This window comes from Oncorhynchus mykiss, chromosome 8 (genome assembly GCF_013265735.2).
Source record: "Oncorhynchus mykiss isolate Arlee chromosome 8, USDA_OmykA_1.1, whole genome shotgun sequence".
Lineage (NCBI taxonomy): Eukaryota > Metazoa > Chordata > Actinopteri > Salmoniformes > Salmonidae > Oncorhynchus > Oncorhynchus mykiss.
In genome coordinates, this window is record NC_048572.1 from 10,214,931 (window position 1) to 10,234,424 (window position 19,494).

General features: G+C 39.4%; 1 protein-coding gene across 1 annotated transcript; it reads right to left on the bottom strand.

Annotated features, from left to right (window-relative positions):
- Window positions 1–3,689: 3,689 nt before the first annotated feature.
- LOC110529351 (protein phosphatase 1 regulatory subunit 14B) lies at window positions 3,690–18,033 on the bottom strand. The gene is made up of 4 exons (XM_021611487.2): window positions 17,542–18,033; window positions 8,708–8,788; window positions 8,392–8,424; window positions 3,690–5,246 (listed from the first exon to the last, which is right to left on the bottom strand). The coding sequence occupies exons 1-4, from the start codon at window positions 17,728–17,730 to the stop codon at window positions 5,184–5,186; spliced, it is 366 nt and encodes a 121-aa protein (XP_021467162.1). The 5' UTR covers window positions 17,731–18,033; the 3' UTR covers window positions 3,690–5,183.
- Between the last annotated feature and the right edge of the window lie 1,461 nt (window positions 18,034–19,494).

Consider the following 19,494-nt stretch of genomic DNA (forward strand, 5'->3'; position numbering starts at 1 on the left):
TCACTAATAATGCAGTGCAGCCTGTAATACTGAAAAAATATATAAACGCAACATGCAACAATTTCAATGATTTTACTGAGTTACAGTTCATATCAGGAAATCTGTCAATTGAAATCAGTTCATTAGGCCCTAATCTATGGATTTCACATGACTGGGCAGGGGTGCTGCCATGGGCGGTTCTGGCTCCCAAGTGGGTGGGCCAGGCCCAGCCAATCAGAATGAATTTTTCCTCTAAAAAGGACTTTATTATTTACAGAAATAATCCTCCGTTTCATCAGCTGTCCAGGTGGCTGGTCTCAGACTATCCAACAGGTGAAGAAGCTGGATGTGGAGGTCCTGGGCTGGCGCGGTTACATGTAGTCTGCGGCTGTGAGGCCGGTTGGACGTACTGCCAAGTTCTCTAAAACTACATTGGAGGTGGCTTATGGTAGAGAAATTAACATTTAATTATCTGGCAAACGCTCTGGTGGACATTCCTGCAGTCGTCATGCCAATTGCACGATCCCTCAAAACTTAAGACGTTTGTGGCATTGTGTTGTGTCAAAAAACTGCACATTTTAGAGTGGCCTTTTACTGTCCCCAGCACAAGGTGCACCTGTGTAATGATCATGCTGTTTAATCAGCTTCTTGATATGCCACACCTGTCAGGTCGATGGATTATCTTGGCAAATAAGAAATGCTCACTTACAGGGACAATACATACAATTTGAGAGAAATACGTTTTTTTGTGCATATGGAAACTTTCTGGGATCTTTTATTTCAGCACATAAGACCAACACTTTACATGATGTGTTTATAGTTTTGTTCAATATATTTAAACATTTTAATATATATATAATATTTAAATATTATATTATATTATAAGTCAGTTAAAGAACTTCTTCAGGGTGGGTGGGTTCCCTGTGGGACGGTTGAGCTAACGTAGACTAATGTGATTAGCATAAGGATAAAAGTAACAAGAACATTTCCCAGGACATAGACATATCTGATATTGCCAGAAAGCTGACATTCCTGTTAATCTAACTACACTGTCCAATTTACAGTAGTTATTACAGTGAAATGATACCATGCCATTGTTTGAAGAGAGTGCACAGTTTTGAACATGAAAAGTTATTAATAAACAAATTAGGCACATTTGGGCAGTCATGACTACATTTTGAACAGAAATGCGATGGTTCATTGGATTAATGTAAAACTTTGCACATACACTGATGCCATCTAGTGGACAAAATCTAAATTGCAACTGGGCTGGAATAATACATTATGGCCTTTAATTTCAAAGATGATGGTAAAAAAAACCTTTTTTTTTTCTTTGTATCATCTATTATCAGATCTAATGTGTTATATTTTCGTACATTCCTTTCACATTTCCACAAACTTCAAAGTGTTTCCTGTACCAAGAATACCAAGAATATGCATATCCTTGCTTCAGGGACTGAGCTACAGGAAGTTAGATTTGGGTATGTAATTTTAGGCGAAAATTTAAAAAAAGGGGTGGATCCTTAAGAGGTTGTTAAGAACAAATTCTTATTTACAATGACTGCCTACCGGGGAACAGTGGGTTAACTGCCTTGTTCAGGGGCAGAACAACAGATTTTTTACTTTGTCAGCTCGGGAATTTGATCCAGCAACCTTTTGGTTACTAGCCCAATGCTCTAACCACTAGGCTACCTGCCGGGAAAACACTATTTTTCTTTAATTTGACTGTTTTCCACCCAACAACCTTCAAAAGGGGTATTTGCCACCCCTTGTATCCAACTGCATCCATCTTTCCCTGAAGTGTAACTCCCGATCACTCCTCCATGGTTAGATAAGAGCCGTTGAAATGTATCTGGCAAAGATAGACAGTCATGTACAGTAACTACAGTAAGGAGAGAGATACAGTATGGTTAGGAGAAAAATACACTAAGAAGAAAGATATTACACTCTTATCCAGTTAGGGAAACAGTCTATATAGGCCATATCATTTTGTGAAGGTATGCTCTTTACTGTAATATGATACAATATATAAAACGGTATATACTGTATGTGATATTATGTGATATTATAAAACACAAAAAAACAAGCTCATTTGTATCAGTTGGTGGTTGTTGAGGTGGTCGTTGGCTAACTTGTAATCCCTGGATTACAATTGTCTGTCAACTGCTGTAAGGTGTCGAATTATGAGCCGGGCGATAAACCATATTCCCTTACATTTTATTTGTGTTCAGGAAATAGGTTTTAAAAAGGGCAGTAGAAAAGAAGAAAAAAAAAGAGTCAGAAAATGCAATATAATATATAAACTAATTCAATGGTAAGAACATTTGGGAGTAGATTGAACCTGCCTCAAATTAAATAAATTACGTTTATTTAAATATTTGTATTGTCACAAACACTGGATATGTGCAGTGAAATGTGTTGTTTTACAGATAGGTGCAGTGAAATGTGTTGTTTTACAGATAGGGGCAGTGAAATGTGTTGTTTTAGACAGGTGCAGTGAAATGTGTTGTTTTACAGATAGGTGCAGTGAAATGTGCTGTTTTAGACAGGTGCAGTGAAATGTGTTGTTTTAGACAGGTGCAGTGAAATGTGTTGTTTTACAGATAGGTGCAGTGAAATGTGTTGTTTTACAGATAGGTGCAGTGAAATGTGTTGTTTTAGACAGGTACAGTGAAATGTGTTGTTTTTGACAGGTGCAGTGAAATGTGTTGTTTTACAGATAGGTGCAGTGAAATGTGCTGTTTTAGACAGGTGCAGTGAAAGGTGTTGTTTTAGACAGGTGCAGTGAAATGTGTTGTTTTACAGATAGGTGCAGTGAAATGTGTTGTTTTACAGATAGGTGCAGTGAAATGTGTTGTTTTAGACAGGTGCAGTAAAATGTGTTGTTTTACAGATAGGTGCAGTGAAATGTGTTGTTTTACAGATATGTGCAGTGAAATGTGTTGTTTTACAGATAGGTGCAGTGAAATGTGTTGTTTTAGACAGGTGCAGTGACATGTGTTGTTTTACAGATATGTGCAGTGAAATGTTGTTTTACAGATAGGTGCAGTGAAATGTGTTGTTTTAGACAGGTGCAGTAAAATGTGTTGTTTTACAGATAGGTGCAGTGAAATGTGTTGTTTTACAGATATGTGCAGTGAAATGTGTTGTTTTACAGATAGGGGCAGTGAAATGTGTTGTTTTACAGATAGGTGCAGTGAAATGTGTTGTTTTACAGATAGGTGCAGTGAAATGTGCTGTTTTAGACAGGTACAGTGAAATGTGTTGTTTTACAGATAGGGGCAGTGAAATGTGTTGTTTTACAGATAGGTGCAGTGAAATGTGTTGTTTTAGACAGGTGCAGTGAAATGTGTTGTTTTACAGATAGGTGCAGTGAAATGTGTTGTTTTACAGATAGGTGCAGTGAAATGTGTTGTTTTACAGATAGGTGCAGTGAAAAATGTTGTTTTACAGATAGGTGCAGTGAAATGTGCTGTTTTAGACAGGTGCAGTGAAATGTGTTGTTTTACAGATAGGTTCAGTGAAATGTGTTGTATAACAGGGTCAGCCATAGTAGTACAGCGTCCCTGGATCAATTTAAGGTTAAGTGCCTTGCTCAAGTACACAGACACATTTTTCACCTTGCCGGCTCGAATACTCGAACTCGCCATCTTTTGGTTACTGGCTTAACGCTCTGCTACCTTCTGCCCTGAAGAATGTCAAAACTCTGATATGCTTCCATTGATTTATTGAAATTCACAAAGAGAAAAAGTTTCGATCCCCCCCCATTGGGATCTTTAGCGGATCCAAGGCTCGTCGACATTCTGTGATGCCTAACTGCCCTTTTATGGATTGAAGTGAATTTGTTTTAGGTGATATTTTCCAGAATATCATAGGTAACATCACAGTACACATATTTTCAATTGGAGATCACATTTGAAATTCCGATGTAACAGTTAATGAGAGCACTGCCTCTTTTAAAACAATACTTTAAGATAAACAAAAGTGTTAGTAACCATATTTACAGTACTGTCATGACATTGGCCTGGGGGATTGGTTTATGACAGTCCAACCCTTTTTCCTCTCTCTACCCTACTGAGGTTACATTTGCAAAACTCTTGGTTAACATAGAGATTCTGCCTGCCCACGTGAAGAGACAGAGGTTGTAAACTATGAAACACAACCCTTTTCTCCCTTTCTATATAAAGACTGTTCCGCCCGCTAGGGACGTTTTCCTTTATGACGTAATTTGTAATCAAGTTATGATTAATTGTGTGTATGTGTAATTCTGTGTGATTAGTTAGGTATTTAGTAAATAAATAATTAAACCCAATTTTGTATTGCTGATTCAAATTGTTAGCCAGGGTTCATGCAGATAACTAAGAATCTACAACTTTCAGATGAGACTGAATTAAGGTGATGATTAATGTTGACTGCTATTGATGTAAAATATTACTAGGTCTTTAAGAGTTTATTCGGAAGATAACAGCTCTATAAATATTATTTTGTGGTGCCTGACTCTCTAGTTAATTACATTTACATGATTAGCTCAATCAGGCGATATTAATATAGAATAGCATATCATATTACTTAATCCGGCATAGCCAAAGTCACGACAGTACATTCTTGGGCTAGTCATAGCAGGGGATTCATCAGAGAAAACATTTCAGAAAAAATTCAGAAAAAATAAAAAAGAATGTCAACATAAGCTGTGATCTGATTATTCAAAATGCCAGAAGTGTCCATTAACACCGAAGAACATAACAAACCAGGCCATGGTGAATTGGTGAACCATTCTGTAACATAACAGTGAAAAACATCTACATAAACGATAGACTGGATAATCCATCAACACTAGACTGGATCTCTCATTCTACTTCAGAGGCAACTGATACCAAGAGGTGTTTGAATCTAGTAGGACATCTCTATGCTATATTACGTCATATTTAAACTCAGTTTTACACAGATGCCCCATTGGAAGACCCACCAGGCTTATGTGAGTAAGACATATATGGTATCAAATGGTCCTAATAATATAAGGTCAGGACGGACTGGCCATGGGGACCCTCTTTGACAAGTGCTGCCAACCACTAATATAGACACTGATAGTGCAGATTGTGGATACATAAGGATATATCTAGATACATGAGGACTGTCACTGTACACACATCCACAGCTACAGGTGAGAGACAATGGTGTCTCATTTCACATGGTCCAACTTTTGTTCATTTTTTCAGGGACATCTTGCGAAGTCCCTTCATACGATACAGCAAGCCGTCGATGAAGTCCTGTCAGGAAACAGTAGAGAAGATGTGAGCGAGAGGTGGTAATTCTGTTTACAGGTTAACCGGTCAATACGTGCATGCACAACACAGTTTTAGGTGTGTTTATGGAAACTTAGTGGAAGTATATCTCACATGTTGTGGTTGTAAGAGTCATTTTGATAGGGTGTATGTTTGGGTTTGTTTTTGGGCTGTCACTTCTCACCACTAGAGAGCAGTCTCACGAGGGTAAGGGGTTGTGTGGTGGGGTCAGGTAAACAAGTAGCAGTCGTGTATGGGTCAACGGAAGATTCACCGTTTTTTAGCGCACATCACAAGATAATAATCGAACGTTTAGGGGCTGCTTATATTTGTCCTGTTACACACTGGTACAAGTGTCAGTGTGTCGTGGAAAGGTGTTTCTTCATATCCCAACTCCCCCTGAGACACCCGCAGGGAGTGGGGTCACGGCCAGGGTCACCGTTGTCCAGCGCCCCTGGAGCAGTTGGGTTTTCACCTTGTCGGCTCTGGAATTCAAACCACCAACCTTTAGGTTACTGGTCCAACGCTCTAACCTCGAGGCTATCTGCCTCCCGTTAGAAAGATTGCCTGTATCATTGGATTATTCATTAAACGGTGCCTCACCCACCCATCATTAGCGTGTCAATAACAGTTTCCACATCCTTCATGAATCAAGTAGATAACTTTGAAATAGCCAATACCGTGGTAGTTACTATGTCAGGCTTTTCCTTTCTCTCAGCTGAATGTGCATGGGGCTCAGAGTGAAGCTGTTTAGGGGTGGATGGCTCATAAAATGACTGGAATGGAGTGTAATGGCTATGAATGGAGTGTAATGGCTATGAATGGAGTGTAATGGCTATGAATGGAGTGTAATGGCTATGAATGGAGTGTAATGGCTATGAATGGAGTGTAATGGCTATGAATGGAGTGTAATGTCTATGAATGGAGTGTAATGTCTATGAATGGAGTGTAATGTCTATGAATGGAGTGTAATGGCTATGAATGGAGTGTAATGGCTATGAATGGAGTGTAATGGCTATGAATGGAGTGTAATGGCTATGAATGGAGTGTAATGGCTATGAATGGAGTGTAATGGCTATGAATGGAGTGTAATGGCTATGAATGGAGTGTAATGTCTATGAATGGAGTGTAATGGCTATGAATGGAGTGTAATGGCTATGAATGGAGTGTAATGGCTATGAATGGAGTGTAATGGCTATGAATGGAGTGTAATGGCTATGAATGGAGTGTAATGGCTATGAATGGAGTGTAATGGCTATGAATGGAGTGTAATGGCTATGAATGGAGTGTAATGGCTATGAATGGAGTGTAATGGCTATGAATGGAGTGTAATGGCTATGAATGGAGTGTAATGGCTATGAATGGAGTGTAATGGCTATGAATGGAGTGTAATGTCTATGAATGGAGTGTAATGGCTATGAATGGAGTGTAATGTCTATGAATGGAGTGTAATGTCTATGAATGGAGTGTAATGGCTATGAATGGAGTGTAATGTCTATGAATGGAGTGTAATGTCTATGAATGGAGTGTAATGTCTATGAATGGAGTGTAATGGCTATGAATGGAGTGTAATGTCTATGAATGGAGTGTAATGTCTATGAATGGAGTGTAATGGCTATGAATGGAGTGTAATGTCTATGAATGGAGTGTAATGTCTATGAATGGAGTGTAATGTCTATGAATGGAGTGTAATGGCTATGAATGGAGTGTAATGGCTATGAATGGAGTGTAATGGCTATGAATGGAGTGTAATGTCTATGAATGGAGTGTAATGGCTATGAATGGAGTGTAATGGCTATGAATGGAGTGTAATGTCTATGAATGGAGTGTAATGTCTATGAATGGAGTGTAATGTCTATGAATGGAGTGTAATGGCTATGAATGGAGTGTAATGTCTATGAATGGAGTGTAATGGCTATGAATGGAGTGTAATGGCTATGAATGGAGTGTAATGGCTATGAATGGAGTGTAATGTCTATGAATGGAGTGTAATGGCTATGAATGGAGTGTAATGGCTATGAATGGAGTGTAATGTCTATGAATGGAGTGTAATGGCTATGAATGGAGTGTAATGGCTATGAATGGAGTGTAATGGCTATGAATGGAGTGTAATGTCTATGAATGGAGTGTAATGTCTATGAATGGAGTGTAATGGCTATGAATGGAGTGTAATGGCTATGAATGGAGTGTAATGTCTATGAATGGAGTGTAATGGCTATGAATGGAGTGTAATGGCTATGAATGGAGTGTAATGTCTATGAATGGAGTGTAATGTCTATGAATGGAGTGTAATGTCTATGAATGGAGTGTAATGGCTATGAATGGAGTGTAATGTCTATGAATGGAGTGTAATGTCTATGAATGGAGTGTAATGTCTATGAATGGAGTGTAATGTCTATGAATGGAGTGTAATGTCTATGAATGGAGTGTAATGGCTATGAATGGAGTGTAATGTCTATGAATGGAGTGTAATGTCTATGAATGGAGTGTAATGTCTATGAATGGAGTGTAATGGCTATGAATGGAGTGTAATGGCTATGAATGGAGTGTAATGGCTATGAATGGAGTGTAATGTCTATGAATGGAGTGTAATGTCTATGAATGGAGTGTAATGGCTATGAATGGAGTGTAATGGCTATGAATGGAGTGTAATGTCTATGAATGGAGTGTAATGGCTATGAATGGAGTGTAATGGCTATGAATGGAGTGTAATGTCTATGAATGGAGTGTAATGTCTATGAATGGAGTGTAATGTCTATGAATGGAGTGTAATGGCTATGAATGGAGTGTAATGTCTATGAATGGAGTGTAATGTCTATGAATGGAGTGTAATGTCTATGAATGGAGTGTAATGTCTATGAATGGAGTGTAATGTCTATGAATGGAGTGTAATGGCTATGAATGGAGTGTAATGTCTATGAATGGAGTGTAATGTCTATGAATGGAGTGTAATGTCTATGAATGGAGTGTAATGGCTATGAATGGAGTGTAATGGAATAGTATCAAAAACGTGTTTGATACTATTCCATTCCGGACATTATTATGAGACGTCCTCCCATCTGCAGCCTAACTACATTATCAAATCCAAAGGGCCTTGCCTCTCAATGCAATTTGTTTGGTGCTCCCTTACCTCTTTGGGCTTGTCACAGTCTTGAAGAAGGTCCTGTAGAAATAGACATGGGAAACCATGAACCCTTTCACTCTGACTCTTTATTAAAAATCACAAGGTGTTTCTGACAGATTTAGAACAGGGTTGAAATAGCTTTAGTTCTCGTTCAAATAGTTTGAGCGTTTGGTTGAGCCTGTCAATGCCAGATGGGCTGAGTTTTGCACTTTGGGGACTGTTCCAATGCCAGCCAAATTCAATTAAGCACAGCTACAGTATTTGCAGGAATATGAATAGTATTTGTACACAGGTCTGAATAGACCAAGGATTTTGAGCTCACATGTAGCTTTGCTCTCTGTTCTGCGTCTGATAGATCCAGCAACTCATCCATGTCAATTTCTAACTCTGGAATATCCTCCTCCTGAAAGAAAGGCAAAACACAAACAAAGAGAGAACTGGAATAAAACAAGAACCCAAATGTCAACAAGATAACTCTCCATTTATTCTAATAATACATTTAACCAATGAAAAAAAGGCTATTCTGAGTCTGAATGTCCTCTCTGTCAACTGTACACTAATGTATTTCTTCATCCAGAATATACATTCTGAGAAAGGGCATCCGTTGCTTTCTCACTCAACCATTTTCATGAACTTGATTGTTGATGGATGAACACACACAACGATCACTGTGAAATGAACAAAGCAAATAAAAACATTCCCTTTTTTTCCCCTCCTTTTTTTGTTGTTGGTTGCCAGCAGATTTCCATGTTGATAGGAAGTGATAGCATTTTTGTGACCCACACAGTCACGCACAGATAATAGTTCAGACACTTAGTCTTTTGTGTTGACGGCCAACAAGCACAACATTCCCTGGCATACACTGGGCTTTGGTGGACCACAGTTGTCCCACTAATCATGCAGCCACAGCTACCAAAGAGCCAATGACATACTTTAAAAGTAAATAACCACAAAAAAGAAAACATATTGTGCACCTATAACTCTACAATTCCCATTCACACTGTTCTGCCATTTTAATATCAATGAACTATCGCAAACTTCTGACATAATGTGGATGGTAGATCTCCAGGAAGAGGTTTAGGCATAGAGAGGGCTAATAGATCATAAGATTTACCCAGAGAACACTTTCCCTTGCAAATTAGCTTCCATTGAAATGATCCTTAGTTTTCAAGGATCATTTCATGAGTATGTTGGCCTATACTAGTAAATCTGTTCCCTATTGTACCTACCTACAATTTGTCTAATGAGACAAAATGGCTGCCGATCCTGACAGTAGAAGATGGGAAATGACTGTTGACATCATTAATGAGTGGGGAAACAGCCAGGAAACCAAAACACAAGTGCACCTAATGTTCCCTGCACACTTACGCAAAGACAAAAAGGTTCTTATTCTACGCAGCAGAATGTTTTGGTCTAATTAATGCATGAAGATCATTTGTCATTTGTGTTGAGATGTTGCTTTTCAACAGCATTAGGGAGGATAATGGAGAAAATGGGTTGGGCTCTGAAATGGTTTTCAAGAACCGCAATCATGAGTACAGTGCATACATTTTTCAAACCTCAAAATGACTTTGCAACTTATTTAGAGCTGCATTTCAACTGACAAACAGGCTAATTATAAAGCTCTTCATTTACAGTTGTCATCTCCTGCATTATGGTACCTTTTTGTTGTACCATTCCAGAACAGGAAATTGTGGGCAAGAAGGAAGTTAGGCCTTGCCCTGTTTGTTCTCTGTTAGGTTGAGATAAAACAGGGATGCTTTCCAAAATACATTCTAGCTTATTGTAGTGACATTTTTTATCAACTTTAACTTCCTTTATTTTTTCTCTTAGTTCGTTCCACTAACTGAGAAGGCATCAAGGAGCAAACACATATTCTGCCCAATAGAAAATATAGTTATAGACCAATGAGGGTAGTACGCTACAGAGGATAGTGCTTCAATCAATCAGAGGGTAGTACTTCCTGCCATCCAGGACCTGTCTACTTCTTCCATTTAAGAATGATGGAGGCCACTGTGTTCTTGGGGACCTTCAATGCTGCATAATTTATTTGCCACCCTTCCCCAGATCTGTGGCTCGAATTCCTTCGAACTCATGGCTTGGTTTTTGCTCTGACATGCACTGTCAACTTATGCACTGGACCTTATATAGACAGGTGTGTGCTTTTCCAAATAATTTCTAATCAGTTGAATTTAACACAGGTGTACTCCAATCAAGTTGTAGAAACATCTCAAGAATGATCAATGGAAACAGGATACACATGAGTTCAATTTTGAGTCTCATAGCAAAGGGTCTGAATACTTATGTAAATAATGTATCTGTTTTTCAATTTTAATAAATTAGCAAAAATGTGGAAAAAGTGAAGGGGTTTGAATCATTTCCAAATGCACTGTACATATTACCTCAAATACCTCGACTAACATCTATCCCCGCACATTGACTCGGTACCCCCTGTATATAGCTTCGTTGTTGTTAATTTATTGTGTACCTTTTTTTATTTTTTATTTTTTTTACTTTGGTTTATTATTATTTCTACTTTTTTTTTGTAAATATATTCTTACTTAAAAAAAAAAATGGTTGGTTAAGGGATTGTAAGGAAGCATTTCACAGTAAGGTCTACATCGCATGTGACAAATAATGTTTGATTTGATGAATGGGTGTACTTTTTGTCCCCTTTGGAAGTGGAACTAAATGCAGTCCCTCATCTAAATCTACAAGACAGCCTATTCCGCTGACACGGCAGCCTTTAGCGTCACAACTCTGGAAAGCCAGAACAAGCTTGTCAGCAACAGTCAGACTCTTAGAAGTAATGATCATAAAACGAGGACAAGGAAAATCATTAGGCTATAAAGCTAGATAAGGCTAACCCTGTGAGCTAAATGGGCCATTATCCCTTAAATGCAATACATTAGCTAATGTTTTCTATTGTATGACCTTGGAGCTTTAAAAGTTATGTTCACCCCTCCTGTGGTAAACTTCAGATGTAGGATCTTATTTTGAGCCAATTTGTTAGAGCAGGAAAATAATCTTGCAGCAACAGGAAATGTGAATTATATTGTGGATTATAATTTTTGGACATTTTTGTAGGGGTTGATTCATTTTTCATTAGTGCAAATCAAGTCAAATTTCTAAGTAAAAATGACAAATGTTAGAAACCTTTTTAAAACTCAAATACACTACAAGTTTGCAAGTCCTGATTGGCAGGAAAATTATCAGTGTGAGAGTGATCAAATTAAGATCCTACATCTGTAGTTGTCCATTAAACTCCATTCTAATCCACACAATGACACCTCTTTATACAGTGCCTTGCGAAAGTATTCGGCCCCCTTGAACTTTGCGACCTTTTGCCACATTTCAGGCTTCAAACATAAAGATATAAAACTGTATTTTTTTGTGAAGAATCAACAACAAGTGGGACACAATCATGAAGTGGAACGACATTTATTGGATATTTCAAACTTTTTTAACAAATCAAAAACTGAAAAATTGGGCGTGCAAAATTATTCAGCCCCCTTAAGTTAATACTTTGTAGCGCCACCTTTTGCTGCGATTACAGCTGTAAGTCGCTTGGGGTATGTCTCTATCAGTTTTGCACATCGAGAGACTGACATTTTTTCCCATTCCTCCTTGCAAAACAGCTCGAGCTCAGTGAGGTTGGATGGAGAGCATTTGTGAACAGCAGTTTTCAGTTCTTTCCACAGATTCTCGATTGAATTCAGGTCTGGACTTTGACTTGGCCATTCTAACACCTGGATATGTTTATTTTTGAACCATTCCATTGTAGATTTTGCTTTATGTTTTGGATCATTGTCTTGTTGGAAGACAAATCTCCATCCCAATCCCAGTGCCTTGCAAAAGTATTCGGACCCCTTGAACTTTGCGACCTTTTGCCACATTTCAGGCTTCAAACATAAAGATATAAAACTGTATTTTTTTTGTGAAGAATCAACAACAAGTGGGACACAATCATGAAGTGGAACGACATTTATTGGATATTTAAAACTTTTTTAACAAATCAAAAACTGAAAAACTGGGTGTGCAAAATTATTCAGCCCCTTTACTTTCAGTGCAGCAAACTCTCTCCAGAAGTTCAGTGAGGATCTCTGAATGATCCAATGTTGACCTAAATGACTAATGATGATAAATACAATCCACCTGTGTGTAATCAAGTCTCCGTATAAATGCACCTGCACTGTGATAGTCTCAGAGGTCCATTAAAAGCGCAGAGAGCATCATGAAGAACAAGGAACACACCAGGCAGGTCCGAGATACTGTTGTGAAGAAGTTTAAAGCCGGATTTGGATACAAAAAGATTTCCCAAGCTTTAAACATCCCAAGGAGCACTGTGCAAGCGATAATATTGAAATGGAAGGAGTATCAGACCACTGCAAATCTACCAAGACCTGGTCGTCCCTCTAAATTTTCAGCTCATACAAGGAGAAGACTGATCAGAGATGCAGCCAAGAGGCCCATGATCACTCTGGATGAACTGCAGAGATCTACAGCTGAGGTGGGAGACTCTGTCCATAGGACAACAATCAGTCGTATATTGCACAAATCTTTCCTTTATGGAAGAGTGGCAAGAAGAAAGCAATTTCTTAAAGATTTCCATAAAAAGTGTTGTTTAAAGTTTTCCACAAGCCACCTGGGAGACACACCAAACATGTGGAAGAAGGTGCTCTGGTCAGATGAAACCAAAATTGAACTTTTTGGCAACAATGCAAAACGTTATGTTTGGCGTAAAAGCAACACAGCTCATCACCCTGAACACACCATCCCCACTGTCAAACATGGTGGTGGCAGCATCATGGTTTGGGCCTGCTTTTCTTCAGCAGGGACAGGGAAGATGGTTAAAATTGATGGGAAGATGGATGGAGCCAAATACAGGACCATTCTGGAAGAAAACCTGATGGAGTCTGCAAAAGACCTGAGACTGGGACGGAGATTTGTCTTCCAACAAGACAATGATCCAAAACATAAAGCAAAATCTACAATGGAATGGTTCAAAAATAAACATATCCAGGTGTTAGAATGGCCAAGTCAAAGTCCAGACCTGAATCCAATCGAGAATCTGTGGAAAGAACTGAAAACTGCTGTTCACAAATGCTCTCCATCCAACCTCACTGAGCTCGAGCTGTTTTGCAAGGAGGAATGGGAAAAAATGTCAGTCTCTCGATGTGCAAAACTGATAGAGACATACCCCAAGCGACTTACAGCTGTAATCGCAGCAAAAGGTGGCGCTACAAAGTATTAACTTAAGGGGGCTGAATAATTTTGCACACCCAATTTTTCAGTTTTTGATTTGTTAAAAAAGTTTAAAATATCCAATAAATGTCGTTCCACTTCATGATTGTGTCCCACTTGTTGTTGATTCTTCACAAAAAAAAACAATGCTACTTAATATAATGTTTACATATCCTACATTATTCATCTCATATGTATACGTATATACTGTACTCTATATCATCTACTGCATCTTTATGTAATACATGTATCACTAGCAACTTTAAACTATGGCACTTTGTTTACATACTCATCTCATATGTATATACTGTACTCGATACCATCTACTGCATCTTGCCTATGCCGCTCTGTACCATCACTCATTCATATATCTATATGTACATATTCTTTATCCCTTTACACTTGTGTGTATAAGGTAGTAGTTTTGGAATTGTTAGCTAGATTACTCGTTGGTTATTACTGCATTGTCGGAACTAGAAGCTCAAGCATTTCGCTACACTCGCATTAACATCTGCTAACCATGTGTATGTGACAAATAAAAATTGATTTGATTTATAGGTATAGTACAGGGGTTCCAATTAAGGTATTTTGGCAGCTGATGCTTAAGGTGATCAGTCTCTACACAGTACCCCAACATCAATTTGATCATGTGGGCAGATGTCAACATCTCTTAACTTCCTCTTCCATTACCCACCTTTCAGGCACAGTCACATCTTCCTATAACACCCTGTATTGCTTTTATCCAGTGGGGTATTTCGACACAGACGCCTAGGGTCATGTGTTTTATTATTGAAGGTTATTCCTTAATTCACGTGTGGTTCCAGGGGTAGACTTTATCGGTAGCTTGATATCTTTTTTTTGCAATTTTTCTCTTTAAAACACACATTGTATTACAAACCCTGTGGAATTGAACAACAGCTAGGACTAGTTTCATAGATTGTGTTTATGCGGCCTGTATGTACCATCCCTGACTGCATTCAACACCATACACTCATCATCGGTACTCTATAATCTGAAACCAACTATTACTAAACCATTAAAGCTCAGGTTATATAATTTAGAGGGAAATTAGTTTAGGTATTGGGAAGCCAATGTCATTCACCGTGTGAAGCTAAGAGAAGGTTTAAGCACAAATAGCTGAGAAATTAAGCTGATTTCCAGAATATTAATCAAGTCAAGAATCTTTGAGCAAGAAATGTTCAGTGCATTTATCTACACTGTGGGCAAACATGTTAAATCTTGGTAGGCTAACTGGAGGTAATCGCTTACCTGCCGTAGCATGCAGAGAGGATTTACTCTGCAGGGGGAAGTCAATAAGTCAGCCATTTTGTTTTTTGGAATGAACCCCACACACAAAAAAAGAATGTGACCTCTGACCTGTGTGTTAGTGGAAGCTTAAACCACCTTTGTGGCATACTGGAGGGTAATGGATATGTTTCTGCTTCTACAATGTTTTCCTTTTAGTTTAGTGAACATCAATAAAGTCCAGATTACTTTTGTTTTTCCCCCCATAGCAAACCACTTCAGACCTTCCTCGTATCACTTGGCAAGCTCCTTTACTCAATTCCTACTTTCTTTCCACTGGCATAAATCCAATAGAACACACGTACTGACTGCTACTTGGGAAAATGCTGCAGTATTAACTCAATGAGTAAAAAGTAGATTGTTATTATCTTTTCATCTTTCCATCCTTTCTCAATCATGTATGAACTATTTCTAACCTCAGTGTCTTGGAAAATAATAATGCTATCTGATCATTTATCATGAATGCAGTGAGGGTCCAATCCCTCAGATCTGGCTAGGTCATCCTGGAGAATGTCAAGATTAAATGACTTTGTCTTGATTTGAACCCACAACACAGTCTGTTGTACACTACTTTGGTATTTCCATTAATATAGGAACAAAGAAACAACTATTTCAGAGACAACAATGAGTGCCTACCAGGGACGAAATATCAAGGAAACCTTCTAGAAAATGAACAATATTCTTTTGAAGGAATATGCTAATAAGCTGGTGGTGATTTCTCAGGCCAGTTCACTGTACTTCTCCTCCCATACAAATGTGAGGCCTTACACTGTGAAAGCAGCTTCAGTTTTAATACTCAACTTTTATCTTTCAATCAGAGCTACTGGACATGGTGTTTGTACTAAAGATGCAAATGTAAGATGTATTTCATGGATTCTATTATTGATTATGTAAAATATTTTTGACCACCACTGTACTATACAGTGCATTGTATTGCAACATACCACCCTGCATCCCACTGCTGGCTTGCTTCTGAAGCTAAGCAGGGTTGGTCCTTGTCAGTCCTTGGATGGGACACCAGATGCTGCTGGAAGTGGTGTTGGAGGGCCAGTAGGAGGCACTCTTTACTCAGGTCTAAAAAAAATATTCCAATTCCCCAGGGCAGTGATTGGGGACACTACTCTGTGTAGGGTGCCGTCTTTTGGATGGGACGTTAAACGGGTGTCCTGACTCTCTGAGGTCATTAAAGATCCCATGGTACTTATCGTAAGAGTAGGGGTGTTGACCCTGGTGTCCTGGCTAAATTCCCAAGCTGTCACCTAATCATCCCCAGCTTACAATTGGCTCATCCCCCTCCTCTCCCCTGTAACTATTCCCCAGGTCGTTGCTGTAAATGAGAACGTGTTCTCAGTCAACTTACCTTGTTAAATAAAATAAATTGTTTCAGGCCAACTTTTATTATGGACTTTCTTACAATGGGGGCAAAGGGGACATTGGATGGGGGCAAAGGGGACATTGGATGGGGGCAAAGGGGACATTGGATGGGGGCAAAGGGGACATTGGATGGGGGCAAAGGGGACATTGGATGGGGGCCAGCACACCGACTCTATTGTCACCCACGCTGCTGGTCATATGACGCCTTAGTTGAACCCTGACTAGGCCCCTTTCTCTCTCAAACACTGGGTTCTTTAGCCACCAGTTATTTACTTCCATATAGGCTTCACTGGCTAAGGGACAACTGTGTCCCAAGGTCATGTGAAAAAAGACAGCGTTCCTGACAATGACCTCCAGGAGGGTAAAGTAGAAATAAAAGAATTCTAGAGAACTTTAGCTACAGTACTTCACTTACAGTGCATGTGATGTTAGACTATTTATAACGGAAGTTGGTTTAATGGGTCACAAAATATGAATATGTGTATACTGATATGTGTTAATCAAATCAAATCAAAATTATCCTAATGTTAGGATTGATTGAGGATAAACTGATCCTGGATATGTTTCCACAGGCATCTACAGTATCTTGTATCATCTATATATCTTCTATATATGGTCTATCTATCATCTATCTATCGTCTATCTATCGACTATCTTCTATCTCCCAAAACAAAAGGTTTACGGTTCACTGACAAGGAGCCAAAACTGGAGCCCAAATTTTAGTTTCCATTGCATTTCCTAGGGGCCCGGTAATCAAATTGCCACAGCTGAGGTTATAATTGGACCGAGCTCCCTCTGGTTCCGGGACTAATTATTTGAGTCAATCAAGTCTTCATACTTAGCCTCACTCAGCCTCATTCAGGTTCCCAATTCAGTTTGTCTGCTCTGGAAACGCACAGAGAAATATCCCAAGATAGCTAGATTCTGTCACAACATGAAATAACCAAAGTACTGAACTTTATCTCCTTCTCTCTATCCTCTCTAACAAGGGAGCACCATCCCCTCTTCCCTCACCTCTCCTAAACTCTGTTTCTCCCCTTCTCTACCAGGCAACTGTTGCTATGGGAGCTCCCTTGTCTAAACTAAAGCTTGCTTACTTTACCATTATATTTACATCATGCCCTAATAAGATACTGGTCCAAGACTAGTTTTTGATATATTACACCACAATGGTGAAGATCAACACTGGTGTAAAAGGAGCTGACCTTAAATCAGAAGATAGCTTAAACTCACCTCACAGTCGAACAGGAGATGCAGCTGCCCGTCAATCCACTCCTCGATGTCCAGCCTCTTTTGCAGGTCCTTGCGGTTGTACTTGACCGTGAGTTTTCCCAGTCTGCGTTGAGGAGGCTCCTCTTCCGCCTTCTCCTCACCTGGGGTTTGGAACAAGACCCTGTGCTGGGGACCCGGTTGGGTGGACATGCCTCTGTCTGTCTGTCTGTCTGTCTGTCTGGCTGTCTGTCTGTCTGTCTGTCTGCAATGATGTCTGTCTGTCTGCAATGATGTCTGTCTGTCTGCAATGATGTCTGTCTGTCTGTCTGCACTGCTGTCTGTTTGGCTTCCTCTTATGCTCTCTCATCTGTGTATTCCTACTTCCAAACCCCCTCTGTATCTCTCTCTATCTCTATGGCCTCCTCTCTTTCTCCCTCTGCCCTGCTTTCCCTTCTCTCTGTCATTTCCTCCTACTTTCTCCGGGGCTCCCTCTTTGACTCCACCCTTCCCCCTCTCGCTCTCCCTCTCTCTCTCTCTCTCTCTCTCTCTCTCTCTCTCTCTCTCTCTCGCCACTCTCCCCTCTCAGTCTCCTCCTCCTTTGCCTTGCGTGCCCTCTTCTTCTTTAATTTCCTATCCTCTTCCTCGCTCCTCTTACACTCTCCTCTTCGTCTCCCATCTTCCTCTCTCCTCTCTTTATCCCTGTCGATTTACTTTTTTATTTTCTGCCTCTGTCTGACTGTCTCTCGCCTTTGCTCTGTACATGGTAAGAGTGCAAATGCTTTCCTTTCCTTTTTGTGTGTGTGTTTGTGTGTGTGTCAAACCCACAACACGGGGAGTTTTTGACAGATGGCTTGCTGCCCTTATTTCGAAAATACATTTAAAAATATACAGTATTGCAGAGTACTTTTTGCAAGTCATCTATCTGCTTGAGAAAGAAAACATTTGCATTGTAAATTATAATTTACCTTCCTTTTTCCATATATTCACTGTGAATGGAATCCACGACTCTTTCCCCCACAGTGAAATTATTTGAAGGGGAAGGAGAACAACAGCAATGAAAGCCAACAACAAATTCTGAACCCACATCAATGCATAACTGACCAAATAATGAAATACAAACATTGGAATTTTGAATTCCGTAGTGAGTGTGGAACATGTGAAAAACATATTGTTGTCTATCAATAATGACAAGCTACCTGGGTCTGACAACTTGGATGGAAAATTACTGAGGATGATAGTGGATGATATTGCCACTCTTATTTGCCATCTCCTTAATCTCAGCCTACAAGAAAGTGTGCGCCCTCAGGCTTGGAGGGAAGCAAAAGTCATTCCGCTACCCAAGAATAGCAAACCACCCTTTACTGGCTCAAACAATCGACCAATCAGCCTGTTACCAACCCTTAGTAAACTTTTGGAAAAAATTGTGTTTAGCCAGATCCAATGCCATTTCACAGTAAACAAATTAAAAACAGATTTTCAGCACGCATATACGGATGGGGATTCAACAAGTATGGACGGCACGTACACAAATGACCGATGATTGGCTGAGAGAAATGTATAATAAAACAATTGTGGGAGCTGTTTTGTTAGTGCAGCTTTTAACATTATCAATCAACTATCTGTTGCTGGAAAAACGTATGTGTTACGGCTTTACATCCCCTGCCCTGCTATATTGTGAATTGAGAGGTACCAGTCTAACAGAACACAGAGGGTGTTCTTTTATGGAAGCCTCTCCAACATAATCCAGGTATAGTCAGGAATTCCCCAGGGCAGCTGTCTAGGCCTCTTACTTTTTTCAATCTTCACTAATGACCTGACACTGGCTCTGAGTAAAGGCTATGTGTCTATGTGTGCTGATGACTCAACACTATATACGTCAGCTATCACAGCAAGTGAAATCACTGCATCATTTAACAAAGAGCTGCAGTCAGTTTCAGAATGGGTGGTAAGAAATAGGTTAGTCCTAAATATTCC